A 15443-nucleotide genomic window follows, 5' to 3' on the forward strand; every position below is an offset into this window, starting at 1 on the left:
ATGTTCACCTTCTTATTTCAGACATGGTGATATATTGATATATCGCAACGTTTGGGCTGGTGATATATTGTGATGTTGAAAACCAGACACCACCTGGCCCTTATGTTAAGGGAAAAAGTGGGGGGGACGGGAACCAGAGCGTATCACCATTAGATGTCCACAGAACGTATCGACCGACCTACAAAATCTGGATCAAACCCTCTGGTTCCCAGTGTGGCATTATGGTTGGACTGGGACCTACCCTCAGCCATGAAGCTCACTGGGTGACCACAGGCCAGTCACTCACTCTCAGCCTATCCTACCTCACAGAACTGTTGTGAAGACTGCATGAGGGGGGTGGAGAAGCAGAGACGCCACCCTGAGCTCCTTGGGAGAAAAAGTGGGGATATAAATGCAATAAAATAAAAACAATCAAGTTGGCTCACCTGCTTGCGCAGCTTGTTTCTTTGGTGCCACGTGTTCCTTGGCCAAGCTGTAGACTTTCTCCAACCTGAAATTGGGTGGGAGGAGCATTTCAGTGCCTTGCAAATAGCTACACCCAGATCATCAACATTAAGAACTTACAGTGGTACCTCTCAAGACGAATGCCTCTCAAGACGAAAAACTCGCAAGACGAAAGAGTTTTTCGTTTTCTGAGTTGCTTCGCAAGACGGATTTCCCTAAGGGCTTGCGCCTTTTTTTTAAAAACCGCCAATGCATTCCTATGGGAAACCGTCAATACACAGTGGTGCTTCGCAAGACGAAAAAATTCACAAGATGAAAAAACTCGCAGAACAAATTAATTTCGTCTTGCGAGGCACTACTGTATCCCGCCGCCATACAGTTCAAGGAAAAACCCAGGAAATGCCAAGCACCCAATGAAATACATCTTTGCGGAGTTGTGACATATAGCCAAGCCACACAGCAAGGTTCCTTCCTGCACAGAACCACATCAGCCTGCAAAAACGGGTCTAGGAAGAAAGGTTTCAAGCCCAGCACTGATGTGCTAGCTTTCTACTTGTGGGGGAGAATACAAATGGAGGAATGCATTTAAAAACCGATCATACTTTTGCAGCCTGAAAGAGTTGCTTAGCTTGGAGCAAAGAAAACCAAAGGGTTTGCCATGTAGATGTTGGTGGAGACTTGTTTTCTGTTGCTCCAGAGGGCAGGTCTGGAGTCAATGGGTGGAAATTGCCGGGAAGCAGATTGCAGCTCAAGATTAGGTGGGATTTCTTAACACGGTAAGATCCGCCGGCCAGCGGAAGAGTCTGCCCCAGGAGGTGGTCAGCTCTCTCCTGCTGGAGGTATTTAAGCATCTGTCAGCAATGTGGCAGATTCTTGCTCGAGCAGCACAGTGGACTGGGTGAATGTCAAGACTCCTCCCAACTCTAAAATTCTATCATTCTCAGCAGTGGAGTCCAGAAAGAACCACACAGAATCACAGCGTCAGAAGGGACCACGAGGGCCATCTAGTCCAACCCCCTGTAATGCAGGAATCAACATATGGTCCCCCATCCAATTTGACACCATACCGGACCCTGCTTAGCTTTGCAAATGTAGTAGCCTTTCAAGTAAGGGAACAGCCAAGGTGGGCTAGAGCAGACTGCATTGACCTGGTGCCCACCAGGTCGACGAAGCCAAAGAGACCTCTGGCACCACATTTTGCAAACTGCGAAGACTGGCAATGATGTGGAAAGGAAGGCGAGCGTCTGTATTCATGGAATCCAACCTGGTTATTGCTGCTTATGTTTCTTGCGTTTATTAGAGCCACTTTTTTCACAGGAAGATACCAAAAGTGATTTGAAAAACGGTGCAAACATTAAAACCAAAATGAAACAGAATCTAAAAACACATCCATAATGTATATAAAAAGGTGGGTCCAACACAAGCCACCCCAGTAAAAAAAAAAAAAGGGGGGGGGAGGACACAGCTATACCTAATGCCCTCCTAATTAAGGACCACAAAGCATTAGTGAAAATACATGTTTTTGTCCGGCACTTAAAAATATAGGAGGGATGGTGCCAGGCTTGCCTTCCGCAGGAGAGCATTCCGCAAGGAGGAAGCCACCACTGGAAAGGCCCTGTCCTCATGTTGCCACACTCCCCAACTCCCTTGGAGGTGGGAGCATGGAGAAGAGAGCCTCAAACAACAAACACAGGTTCCAGGTTGGTTCGGGGGGGGGGGGGGAGACGGTCCTTGAGGTCTTGCAAGGCTCGACATCTCTGCCTGTCTTGCTTCTCCTAATAAAGGTAAAGGTAAAGGTCCAGTCGTGGCCGACTCTGGGGTTGCGGCGCTCATCTTGCTTTATTGGCCGAGGGAGCCGGCGTACAGCTTCCGGGTCTTAAGCCGCTTCTGGCAAACCAGAGCAGCGCACGGAAACACTGTTTACCTTCCCGCCAAAGCGGTATCTATTTATCTACTTGCACTTTGACGTGCTTTCGAACTGCTAGGTTGGCAGGAGCAGGGACTGAGGAACGGGAGCTCACCCCATCGCGGGGATTCGAACCGCCGACCTTCTGATCGGCAAGTCCTAGGCTCTGTGGTTTAACCCACAGCGCCACCCGCGTCCCTGCTCCTCCTAATACCACTGGTTTATTCTGCTCAGAATGTTCACCAATGGGGTTTGGTAAGGTGAAAGTGCCATGGCTCTTGGAGTTGCCACTGGCTTAGCTGCTGTGATGTCACAGAAAGTCTGGCCAACCCAGCTGTGTTGCTCAGCAAATAAAATAAAATAATAATAATGTCAGGGGTTCAGGAGCAGAGTCACTGGAGAGGGAAGAAACAGAGAGCGAGGGGGAGGAGTCGGAAGGAAATGTCAGCGGCGACAGTAGTCCAAGATCTCTGAGTCTCTCCAGTGACTCGGAGGATTCACAGAAAGGGGCCCCCATGGTCAGGGCAAGGGGAGTGCCCAGGGGGACACCTCGGGAAGAAGGGGACTCAGAGAGTAGCAGCTGGAAATCCGGACCAGCGTCCCCCCCAGAGTGCAGTAGGGGGGAGGAGTCCAAGGCATCGGGATCAGGGAGCGCGCAGGCAGAGGGAGAACGTGAGGCAGGAGTGGCCACACCCTCGTCAGGGAGCGAGGAAACGGTCATTCGGAAAGTAAAACGCGCGCGCGCGCGCCAAGTTCAAATGTACAGGAGGGCGGCAAGGTGGGCAGCCCGGGTAAGGAGCCAGGTCCTAAAGCCCGCCGAAGAGAGGGGGAGGAGTCAGAGGGGTCTAGCTCCGCATCGGAAGAGTCCAGGAGGAATGAGACCCCGGGGGGTAGTAAGACCCAGAGGAAGAGAGAGAGAAGGAAGAGGTGGAGTAAGATTAGAGTCTTGAACTGGTGCACGGGGGGTGGAGATCCAGACAGAGCTTCGCCGGTCTAGAGTCCAGACGTAGGGCTGGGACGCTGAGACTTGTAAATGGAGACTATTCTTCAATAAAGACTTTGATACTGTACTATCGGCTAGCGTTGGTCCTTGGTGAGCTGGGACCCGGAGCCAGCCCTGACAGTAAGCTCTGTCTCTAATTTTAAAGTTTTGGCACCAAGAACCTCGCCACGTGAGTCGGCGCAGCGAGGACAGAGGAGGGGTGCTTACAGAGCTCACAAAACTCAGGCAAGATGACGACGGAAGAGAAGATAAAAGCCCTGCAAGAAGCGGTGACACAACTCAGCACTGAGGTAATTGCATCCAGGAAGAGAGAGGAGGAGATGGTTACCTCCTGCCGGGATCTCCAGGCCAGGTTGGACGTGCTTTCCAAAGAGGGGCAAACGGGAGCCAAGGCAGAAGGCATAGGTTTGGGGAGAAGGGGAGGAAGCCTTGTATCGCATTTCGACGGGAGTTTGCAGCAGTACCCCAACTTCAGAGCAGACCTGCTGTTTGCGCTGGATTTACTTGACAAAGACTTTAGAGATGAGAGAGAGAGAGTGGGGTTTATCTTGTCCCATTTGCATGGGGAAGCCAAGACGTGGCTGCGGAATCTATGGAGGGACAATGATCCAGCGCTCCAAGATGCGAAGGCTTTTATTAAAGCAATGGACTCATGCTTTTTATCAAAGGTAGACGTCGATATTGCCAGGAGGGACATACATGGACTTAAACAAGGCAAAGCCAGCGTGCGGCAGTACCATACTCGATTTTTCGGACTGGTTCATGCCCTGGGGTGGGAAAAAGATTCTGCGCCAGTCAGAGACCTCTTTTGGGAGGGGTTGAATGCAGATGTAAAAGCGGAGATTGGAAGAGGGGAGAGACCAAGGAGCACCCAGCAGGTAGTCCAGAGGGCTCTGGAGATCGGGGTGCATCTGGAAGAACGTCCTTGCAACAGGGAGGAAGGGCGTTGGGGAAGGGCACCAGCCAGAGCACCTCCCTTCTTTCCCAGAGAAGCAGCGCGTGCGCACTCCACACCCTCGCAGGGAGGGGGAGAAGAGCCGATGGAGATAGGAGGTGCCAGGGCTCAGTCAGCTAACAGAGCCCTAACACCGGGAGCAGCCAAAACGAAGCCTCCTAGAGGGAACAGGAAGTGCTACATCTGCGACAGTGCTCAACACATGGCGAAAGAGTGTCCCCAGAGGCTCCACAAGCACACTGCAGCCTCCGCAACAGTCGCTGAAGCAGCTCCATTGAAAACGCAGCAACAGTTAAACGACAGAGTCTGGCTGGAGGAAGAGGCACTGGGGTCCAGTCAGACAAGTCAATGAAACAATCCCCAGCACTTTTGCAACCCACAGACCCCCTCCCACCCAAACCAGTGGTGCAGCTTACAGCGTCTCTCCAACTGCCCAATGGACGCACTCTGGAGGTGCCGATCACCATTGACTCCGGCAGCAACGCTGACTTTATGGGACTGGAATTCATTCAGCAGCACAATATACCACTGCTACCAGCCACGCTGCCCCTGAACGTTGTCACGGTGGATGGCAGAGACTTGTTAGGGGGGCAGGTGGTGCAACAAACGCAACCAATGGTGATGCGGATTGGAAATCACCGAGAAGTCATCAGCTTTAATGTCACACACCTGTCGGACACGCCGGTAGTCCTCGGCATGAGTTGGCTGCACAGGCACAGCCCAGCATTGGCGTGGTACCAACGCCAACTGACCTTCGGCTCCTCCTATTGCGCGGAACATTGCATCCTTCCTAGCCCGGAAGAAGGAGGGGACGACCCGCAGCTACAATTAGGCACGCTGCAAGCAGTGCCTCGCAAGTATGCAGCGTTTTTGGAGGTTTTCTGCGAGAAGGAAGCGGACAAGCTGCCCCCCCACAGGCCCTATGACTGCAAGATTGACCTCCTGCCAGGAGCGACGCTGCCAGCCGGGAAACTGTATTCCATGTCTGAGGATGAGCTGCAGGAGCTCAAGGAGTTCATAGACCTCAACTTGAAGCGCGGTTTCATCCGGGAGTCGAAGGCAGCGGGGGGCAGTCCTGTATTCTTTGTGAAGAAGAGAGACACGCCCCAAAAAAGACTTGTGGTAGACTTCAGAATTTTAAATTCCAGAACCAAGCCCGCGGCCTTTCCCATGCCCAAGATAGATGACCTGCTGGCGACGGCGAGGAAAGGCCGCGTTTTTACAAAGTTGGATCTGCGAGGGGCGTACAACCTGATTCGCATACGGGAAGGAGACGAGTGGAAGACTGCCATGTTCACGCCCCTGGGCACATATGAATACAGAGTTATGCCCTTCGGTTTACAAAATGGCGCCCACTGTTTTCAAGCTTTCATGCATCACGTCCTGGCGGGTCTCCTCTACAAGACATGCGTCTGCTTCTTGGACGACATCCTGATATTCTCAGAATCGGAGGAGGCCCACGAAGGTGACGTCAAGGCAGTTCTGCAGAGACTGCAGGAGCATCGGCTGTATGCCAAGCTGGAGAAGTGCCAGTTCGACAGGACGGAGGTGGATTTCCTAGGCTACAAGCTGTCGGACAAGGGGCTTGCCATGGACAGCGCCAAGGTTCGCGCAGTGTTGGACTGGAAGAGCCCGCGCAATCGGAAGGAGGTCCAGCGGTTTGTGGGGTTCGCCAACTTTTACCGCAAGTTCATCAAGGGGTTCGCGATGCAGACGGCGGCCATTACGGACACGCTCAGCTCTAAGAAGAAGAAGTTCATCTGGACGGAGCAAGCGGAGCAGTCCTTTCAGAACCTTAAGCGTCTCTTCTCGTCCGAAGGGCAGCTACTGCATGTGAATCCCAGCAAACCGATGAGGGTTGAAACAGACGCCTCAGACAGAGCCGTGGGCGCCGTACTGTTGCAGGAGGACCCGCATGGGGACTGGAGACCGTGTGCCTTCTACTCTAGGAAGCTCAGCAAGTCGGAGCAAAACTACACCATCTGGGACAGGGAGTTGCTGGCCATTCATGCAGCATTCAAGGCGTGGCGACACTTCCTCGTCGGGGCCAAGCACACCGTGCAGGTCCGCACGGATCATAAGAACCTGGAGTACTGGCGCACGGCAAGATTCCTAAACCAGCGGCACATCAGATGGGCGGAATTTTTCGCGGATTTCGACTTCAGGATAGAATACATCCCAGGCGACAACAACATCATGGCGGATGCACTGTCCAGGAAGCCGCAATACCTCGAAGAGGCGGCACCAGCAGCGGCCAAGCACATTTTCGCTCCGAAAGCGTGGGCGTGCGCTGCAGCAACCGTGGACTTGGAGGCGGTTCGTCGAGCACTGCAGAGGGACCCCTTTGCACAAGCCAAGATGGAGGAGGTGCACAAGGGCACGGTGAAGGACGACGAGTTCCAAGTACGAGACGGATTGCTCATCCGCAGAGGGGCCCTCTACGTACCGGGAGACGACCTCCGGGCGAAAGTACTGCAGCAGTTACATGACGCACCCACCGCCGGGCACTTTGGCAAGGAGAAGACGGCAGAACTCGTTGCCAGAGATTTTTGGTGGCCCAAGATGCGGGGGGAAGTCGCGGAGTACGTCTCGAGGTGCGACACCTGCCAAAGGGCCAAGTCAGTCCACAAACCTCCGGCGGGACTGCTCGAACCGCTGCAGACTCCGAGCGAACCGTGGGAGAGGGTGGCCCTGGACTTTGTCACGGATTTACCCAGCTCAAGGGGTAAGACGGCAGTGCTAGTGGTGGTGGACATGTTCACTAAAATGGCCCACTTCATTCCGTGCGCGAAGGTCGCCACGGCAGAACAGACCGCCAAACTGTTCATAGACCACGTCTTCAGAGTGCATGGACTGCCACGGTCTATCTTGTCCGACAGGGGGCGCCAGTTCATTTCGAGCTTCTGGCAGAAGCTGATGGGTTTCCTGAACGTCAAGATCAACCTAGCGTCGGCGAGACACCCGCAGACCAATGGACAAGCGGAACGCGTCAACGCCGTCATGCAGCAGTACCTGAGATGCTACGCAAATCAACAGCCGACGACATGGGTGGACTACCTGCCGCTCGCTGAGTTCGCTTACAACAACACGAAGCACGTGTCCACAGGGGTGACGCCGTTCTTCGCCAACAACGGGAGGCATCCCAGAACCTTCCCGGGATTAGAGAGACTGGGGGAGGGGGAGCCACAGGCAGCGGAAGTCTTGGCGGCGGAATTGCAGGAAGTCCACGAGCAGCTTAGGAGGCAGTTAGAGCTGGCAAAGCACGCATACAAACTGCAGGCTGACAAGCACAGGAGGGTTGGTGAAGACATACAGGTGGGAGACTGGGTGTGGTTAGCGGCCCACGCAGTGCCGACCAGATCCTTAGCTAAGAAGAAACTCGGACATAAGCAGCTAGGACCTTACCTAGTTGAGGCACAGATCAATCCGGTGGCCTTCCGGTTGACACTTCCGGAAGGATCCAGAATGCACCCAGTATTCCATAGGTCGGTGCTCACGCCCTACAAAGCACCTCACCGATTTCAGGCGCAGGGCACGGCACCAGACCAGTATAAGGAGATCCCCCCAAGGAGGGAGTCGCCAAGAAGGGAACCCATCAACCAGGTCACAGAGATTTTGGACTCGAGATGGGGGGAAGAGGGAGTAGAATATTTTCTCGCAAGGGAAGGTACCCCGGCCAGCGCCAACAGTTGGGTGCCGGACTATGCCCTGGACGAGCCTCTCCTCAAAGAGGAGTTTCATGCCTTGTTCCCACACAGGCCCATGCCAGCCGAGTATTTCGACGACTGGCTTTTCACACCCACGCTTTCTACCAGCACGTTCCAGGGATTCACCTCGGACGAAGAACCAGCATTAGACACACGTTCACCGGAGGGCTCGCCCTCGGGGTTTGCCTCAGACCGCTCGTTTTGGTGGGACAATCGAGGAGAGGAGAGGTGGCTGAGGGGCCCTTGGCAGGCAACGGACCCAGAGGGGAACGAGGGTGAGAGGGACATGGACGTGATGGGGGAGGACGTTGGGTTCGAGCATGGCGGCACGGAGATGGAAGCAGAGGAGAACGAGGTCGGCGAAGACATGGAGGACGAGCCGGATTTCTCTAACTGGATGCACGCCACGGGGGACGAACTGTATCCACCATTCACCCCCACAACGACGGAGCACCCAGCACCCCCGCCGGAGGAAGGGGAGGGGGGAAGGGGGGGCTTCGAGGGGGGGATGGATGTCAGGGGTTCAGGAGCAGAGTCACTGGAGAGGGAAGAAACAGAGAGCGAGGGGGAGGAGTCGGAAGGAAATGTCAGCGGCGACAGTAGTCCAAGATCTCTGAGTCTCTCCAGTGACTCGGAGGATTCACAGAAAGGGGCCCCCATGGTCAGGGCAAGGGGAGTGCCCAGGGGGACACCTCGGGAAGAAGGGGACTCAGAGAGTAGCAGCTGGAAATCCGGACCAGCGTCCCCCCCAGAGTGCAGTAGGGGGGAGGAGTCCAAGGCATCGGGATCAGGGAGCGCGCAGGCAGAGGGAGAACGTGAGGCAGGAGTGGCCACACCCTCGTCAGGGAGCGAGGAAACGGTCATTCGGAAAGTAAAACGCGCGCGCGCGCCAAGTTCAAATGTACAGGAGGGCGGCAAGGTGGGCAGCCCGGGTAAGGAGCCAGGTCCTAAAGCCCGCCGAAGAGAGGGGGAGGAGTCAGAGGGGTCTAGCTCCGCATCGGAAGAGTCCAGGAGGAATGAGACCCCGGGGGGTAGTAAGACCCAGAGGAAGAGAGAGAGAAGGAAGAGGTGGAGTAAGATTAGAGTCTTGAACTGGTGCACGGGGGGTGGAGATCCAGACAGAGCTTCGCCGGTCTAGAGTCCAGACGTAGGGCTGGGACGCTGAGACTTGTAAATGGAGACTATTCTTCAATAAAGACTTTGATACTGTACTATCGGCTAGCGTTGGTCCTTGGTGAGCTGGGACCCGGAGCCAGCCCTGACAAATAATAATAATAATAATAATTTATTATTTATACCCCGCCCATCTGGCTGGGTTTCCCCAGCCACTCTGTGCGGCTTCCAACAAAGTATTAAAATACACTGGTCTGTTAAACATTAAAAGCTTCCCTAAACAGGACTGCCTTCAGATGTCTTCTAAAAGTGTGGTAGTTGTTGTTCTCTTTGACATCTGGTGGGAGGGTGTTCCACAGGGTGGGTGCCACTACCGAGAAGGCCCTCTGCCTGGTTCCCTGTAACTTAGCTTCTCGCAGTGAGGGAACCACCAGAAGGCCCTCGGTGCTGGACCTCAGCGTCCGGGCAGAACGATATCCTTCAGGTATACTGGACCGATCTTTCCAATTCAAAGATCGATGAGTATACCATGTGCAATTTGGCCTATTCTCTTTTGGCATTAACACTATGAATCTCTGAATGTAACTTGGGGTGTGTGCAGATGGTCTTACAAGTTCCTGAGGTTATTTGCTGGCACCATGTGCTGTAAATAAGATCGGGCCCAAGCAGGCGTATGTAATAGGATCCAGAAAATAAACCCTTAAATCCGTCTAAGCAACCGGCCTCCATTTACGTAACTGTACTGCAACAGGTAGAGGGACGCGGGTGGCGCTGTGGGTTAAAGCCTCAGTGCCTAGGGCTTGCCGATCGAAAGGTCGGCGGTTCAAATCCCCGCGGTGGGGTGCGCTCCCGCTGTTCGGTCCCAGCGCCTGCCAACCTAGCAGTTCGAAAGCACCCCTGGGTGCAAGTAGATAAATAGGGACCGCTTACTAGCGGGAAGGTAAACGGCGTTTCCGTGTGCGGCTCTGGCTCGCCAGAGCAGTGATGTCACGCTGGCCACGTGACCCGGAAGTGTCTTCGGCCCTTGGCCTCTTTGAGTGAGATGGGCGCACAACCCTAGAGTCTGTCAAGACTGGCCCGTACGGGCAGGGGTACCTTTACCTTTACTGCAACAGGTAGTGTGAAGAAGCAAGGGAGAAACCAATGTTTTTTTCTTTCCCATCTCGGCTTTGTTCCCGCCCCCAAGGAAAAGCAAACCATTTACTTGGCCTGGATGCCCATCCAGAGCATCTGCTGCCTCTGGACCACATCTGGGTGCTTCTGGACAAAATCCTCGTCGTAACGGAGCTTGAATTCCCAGCCCTTGTTTATCCTCAGGAAAGACATGTGCTCCAAGAAATCTTTCACATCTTCTGGGCCGAGCTGCACAAACAAAGCAATAGATATATGCAACCAGCTGCTTAGGAGAAACCAAAACCCTTTTTAAACGAGATCGGCGGCCACACAAAGCGCGAGGGTGTGGCCCCGCAAGAAAAACATGGGAGGCTAAACTGCACCTCCAAGAAGCCGAAACTCAGAGAAGGCATTAAGTCCGATAGATAAACCAGCTCCAACTTGCCTGTGCAATCCCTATGCTTAGGGCGTAAAACTAGCATATCTACAAATGGAAAGGCAAAATTCCCCTACAAAGCAATTGCCACTTCATTTAAGGAAAATGCAGGAGACTTTGTGGATATTTAAGTTATAGTTAGAAAAATCTTAATAATTATTCATAAAGGAAACAGTTTATAAGAAGTAAATAAGGAGGACAGATACAGGATAAAGGAAGTCTTTTATCTGGTTGTTTGTATTGTTGTATGTTATGTTCACTGTATGTTATGTTCACGTTTAATGAGGGTGGATCGGTGTATTAGGGGGTGGGGGGGTTGTGTTATGTTGTAAATAAAATTCCAATAAAAATTAAATAAATAACGAAAATGCACTGGAAAATATTCAGAAGTAGAAACATGCTCCTCTAAGTCTCATGCATATTAATCCAATTCCTACCCTATGGCATTGTGGTGTGTGCGTGCAAAATTAAGGGACCCTTCCTGCACTCCTGTGGTAGGGACATGACAAAGACTCCTCCGTATTTTGGGAGTCTACCTTTATAGAGATCTGCAAAATGAGTGCCTACAAATGTCAGGTGAGCTAGCCCTGTTGAATTAATTGCAAGGGGAAAACCCAACTGTTCCTTTTAAACCATTAACTTTGCAGCGAAGTTGATGTTTTGGAAGGGTCAACCCTGATGACACAGTACCAAAAGATGCAGCCGATTGTTTTGAATCAGGCATAGGCAAACTCGGCCCTCCAGATGTTTTGGGACTACAACTCCCATGTTCCCTAGCTAACAGGACCAGTGGTCAGGGATGATGGGAATTGTAGTCCCAAAACATCTGGAGGGCCGAGTTTGCCTATGCCTGATGATTTAAAAATAATAATAACAATGCTGCGTATGTGAGAGTGCATGACAAAACGCTTTAGCAACAAGCGTGCGTGATCTGTGTGATTTGTCACGGCTGCAAATTTTATTTGCAGAAAATGTGGATTTTTTTTTGTTCCTTTTTGGGGGGAGATGGCTTGGCAAGTAAGTTCAAGACCCAGAGAACAGCTTTGTCCTTGGACTGGAGAGCTGAAGGGAAGCACATTGGGCCTCTACCTTTAGGAGGCTACACCATAGCAAGGGGGAGATCAGCAAGGCCCCATTCTTTATAGCTCTCCCCTATAAAACTGTAGGCCCCTTTTGCCACTCTGCTATGGGGCAGGAGTCTCACCATATACTGAATGGTTTGAATGAAGTTATCAAAACCCTGGATTGAAAACAGAAGGTTGAACCAAGATGAGTGTCCCGAACAAAGCAAAAGAATTATAAAAGGAACTCACTTTTGTAACTGTGGCTACTTCCTTCCGAACTACCCAGCGGTCTTGTGTAAACTTCCACATCTGGGAAGGGGAGAGAAGGACACCATCGTATTAAAAAGAGGCCGTTCTCCAGTGTGAATACAGCCGCAATCTTAAAAAAAGCACAACTGTTAATATGAGAGAACTGCTGTTGAACCTGATGTACTGAATCTCCAGTCTGGAAGCAAGTAAAGGCCTCCTCTGGGCAAAAAACGGTTAAGGAAAAGGGCATTATTCTACTAACCAGTCCCACCAATTTAAGGATTCCCTCTTACGCAACAAGACACCTTCCTCCCACCCAATGCTGCTCCAGAGGGTTGGGGGAAATCCTTGGACAGATAGACTGAAGGGGACACACCAACAAGAGAGAGCGGGCAAATGTTCTGTTGAACAAGCAGAAATCCTTGTGCCGACAGAACAATGGTCTTGCTGTGCTGGATTCCATCCTAAGCTCCCCCCCCCCTCCAATTTTAAACCTCAAATGATTAACACAAGCAGGAGCCCACAGGTGTGCAAACACACATTTCAATCTGGTGAGCACCTGCCAAAGTGCCGAGTGAAAGTTGGACAAGAGTCAGCCTTGTATAGAGGTCTGAGAGGGACCAACAAACCCCTGCCCACTCCCCCAAAGCTTCTGAACACTTAAAAAACAAAACAACACCCTCCCCAAGGGCAGGGTTGGTAGAGAACACACATTTTGTGTTGGGTGGCTTCCAAGGGTTTCTGGACTTGAGAAGATAAATGTTTAAGTGGGCAAACAGACTTCCTAAACTTCTTTGCAATGCTGTTGCAGCGAAAGGAATATTTGACTTCCTTGTTTTTATTTTTTAATACTCACAACAAAATCCCTTCCTCTGCAGAGCACTTCCGCTGGGACTCCACTGTGCGGGCTGGAGGTATCTTTTGGATAGAGGACATCGCTGTGGAAGACAAACCATTTATTAGCCGCAGGACACCACAGTGCGACCCAATAATAACACATGTACAGAAATTCCGGGCACCCATCCAATGGCACCTTGAAACATTGCCTGGGATTGCAAGCCACCAGCTAAAGGCATTCCAAGGAGAAACCAAAACGCTTTGTATATATTAAAGCCGGAAAGAATTTCACAATAGTGAAAGCTACATAGAAGTGCATGTGACACGACCGGTTTCTATTTGGCAGGGCTTTGAAAGAACCAGAAAGGTGTGTGCAATGCAGGTGTGTGCAATGGCGGTGTAGTAAATAACTTTAAAACTAAATTTGAAAAGAAAAGAAGGAGGAGGAAGAAGTGGTTCTAAGGTCTACGTACAAGCGGTTCCCTGTGATCAGAAACTCCCAAGGAGAATTCTGATATAATTGCACAACTCTTGCATGAGGTTCCAAGATTCTTGCATTCACTTGCAATTCTGGGCTGCATCAATAGGAATATAGCATCTAGATCGAGGGAAGTAATAGTGCCACTGTATTCTGCTCTGGTCAGACCTCACCTGGAGTACTGTGTCCAGTTCTGGGCACCACAGTTCAAGAAGGACACTGACAAACTGGAACGTGTCCAGAGGAGGGCAACCAAAATGGTCAAAGGCCTGGAAACGATGCCTTATGAGGAATGGCTAAGGGAGCTGGGCATGTTTAGCCTGGAGAAGAGGAGGTTAAGGGGTGATATGATAGCCATGTTCAAATATATAAAAGGATGTCACATAGAGGAGGGAGAAAGGTTGTTTTCTGCTGCTCCAGAGAAGCGGACACGGAGCAATGGATCCAAACTACAAGAAAGAAGATTCCACCTAAACATTAGGAAGAACTTCCTGACAGTAAGAGCTGTTCGACAGTGGAATTTGCTGCCAAGGAGTGTGGTGGAGTCTCCTTCTTTGGAGGTCTTTAAGCAGAGGCTTGACAACCATATGTCAGGAGTGCTCTGATGGTGTTTCCTGCTTGGCAGGGGGTTGGACTCGAAGGCCCTTGTGGTCTCTTCCAACTCTATGATTCTATGATTCTATGATCTTTGGGTGCCGGGAGTCACTGTTTATGATCCTGCATGTTTCAGGTGCATGGTTTGTATCCAACAAGGAGCCAGCTTGAAAATATGCAATGGGCACACAAGCAATACACCCTTGTCTCGCATTAACAAACTTTCATGCTTTGCATTGTGTGCTATTGTGTTTATATCACTGTAAAAAAAACAGCAGCAAGAAGAATAAGAGCTGCCGTAATTCGAACAACAGACTGGCGTTCTTTGCAAGGGGTGAGTCCCTGAAGAACAAAAGGCATTTTTACCTTTTCACAACCCAGTTTCCCTGCACCAACAGCGCCACCTGCTGTATGCACCGCAAGGCTGCCGTAGGATCCGTCCCAGAAGCCAAGAGGCTCATCAGGTTTGCAAAAGCGATGACCTTCACTGCAGAAGGGGGGGAAAGCAGAAAATGCAAATAATCCTTAGAGATTCAAATACCTAAGTCAAGGATGGAGTCCCGGTGGCCTTCTAGACGTTGCTGGACTGCAAATCCCATTGTCCTCGGCCATGCCAGCTGGGGCTGATGGGAGCTGGAGTCTAGCAATTATCTGGATGTCTGCAGGCTTTCCAATCTCTGGTTGAAGTTAAACGTTCATAGGATAAGAGCGCAAATAATTGCAAGCAGTGAAATACAGCCCATCTGCCCTAGTACACTTAAAGCATCATCATGCCACTTTAAATTATCCTAGAATCATAGACCTGAACAGTTGAAAGAACCCCCGGTAATGCAGAAATCTTTTGCCCGGCACGGGGCTCGAACCCACAGCCCTGAGAAGAGTCTCATACTCTTACTGCCCGAGCTTCCCCCAATGAATCCTGGGAGCTGTAGTTTGTCAAGAATGCTGAGAGTTGTTGGGAGACCCTTATTCCCCTTCACAGAGCAACAATTCCTGGGAAGAGGGATGGACTGTCAAACCACTCAGGGAATTCGAGTCTCCTAGCAACTCTCAGCACCCTTAACAAACTACAGTTCCCAAGATTCTTTGCTGTGGGAGGGGAGCCATGACTGCTTCTAGCGGCAAGATACTGCTTTAAATATGTATTTCAGGCGGGGCCCGGTGTCTCCCTGTTTAATATGGCAGGCTGTATCCATTAACCAGGAAACGGGAGCAGGCGAGGCTGGTAACACAGGAAGTCAAGAGAGTTCACAGAGGCCGTGTGAGTTGCGTAATGTCGAACAGCATACCGTTTCTCATCAAGATCTTGATCTGGTCCGCAAGGGGCAGAGTCCTCAGCTGAGCCATGGAAAGCACATTACTTGGGGCTACCGGCTTGTCCCTACGTAAGGAAAGAAAGGTACGATTTGGGAAACCACCACAGAGAACTGAGGTTTGGCGAATTATGGAAAGCTGCCCTCCCCATTTCAGCAAGAGTTTTATTTCATTTATACTCCAAGGAGCGCAAGGCGACATACGTGGCTCTCCCCCTCCCCTTTCTAACC

The 15443-nt window shown here is 51.5% G+C and overlaps 1 protein-coding gene and 1 long non-coding RNA gene across 3 annotated transcripts in view; one reads left to right on the forward strand and one right to left on the reverse strand.

Annotated features, from left to right (window-relative positions):
- The window catches only part of LOC310664579, a 182905-nt gene extending 172537 nt beyond the window's left edge, over window positions 1–10368 (forward strand). The window contains exons 2-3 of the long non-coding RNA XR_014504969.1: window positions 9613–9879; window positions 10244–10368. This is a non-coding gene — a long non-coding RNA (uncharacterized lncRNA). The remainder of the gene's footprint in view (window positions 1–9612; window positions 9880–10243) is intronic.
- The window catches only part of POLR3E (RNA polymerase III subunit E), a 50416-nt gene that overhangs the window by 15777 nt on the left and 19196 nt on the right, over window positions 1–15443 (reverse strand). For both annotated transcript variants that reach the window (XM_083413523.1, XM_083413524.1), the window contains 6 exons: window positions 15189–15280; window positions 14266–14386; window positions 12847–12928; window positions 11991–12050; window positions 10333–10490; window positions 426–490 (listed from right to left, as the gene is read on the reverse strand). In XM_083413523.1, the coding sequence (XP_083269649.1) occupies window positions 426–490; window positions 10333–10490; window positions 11991–12050; window positions 12847–12928; window positions 14266–14386; window positions 15189–15280 (578 nt within the window). The remainder of the gene's footprint in view (window positions 1–425; window positions 491–10332; window positions 10491–11990; window positions 12051–12846; window positions 12929–14265; window positions 14387–15188; window positions 15281–15443) is intronic.

This window comes from Podarcis tiliguerta (assembly GCF_965153285.1).
Source record: "Podarcis tiliguerta genome assembly, chromosome: 14".
NCBI lineage: Eukaryota > Metazoa > Chordata > Lepidosauria > Squamata > Lacertidae > Podarcis > Podarcis tiliguerta.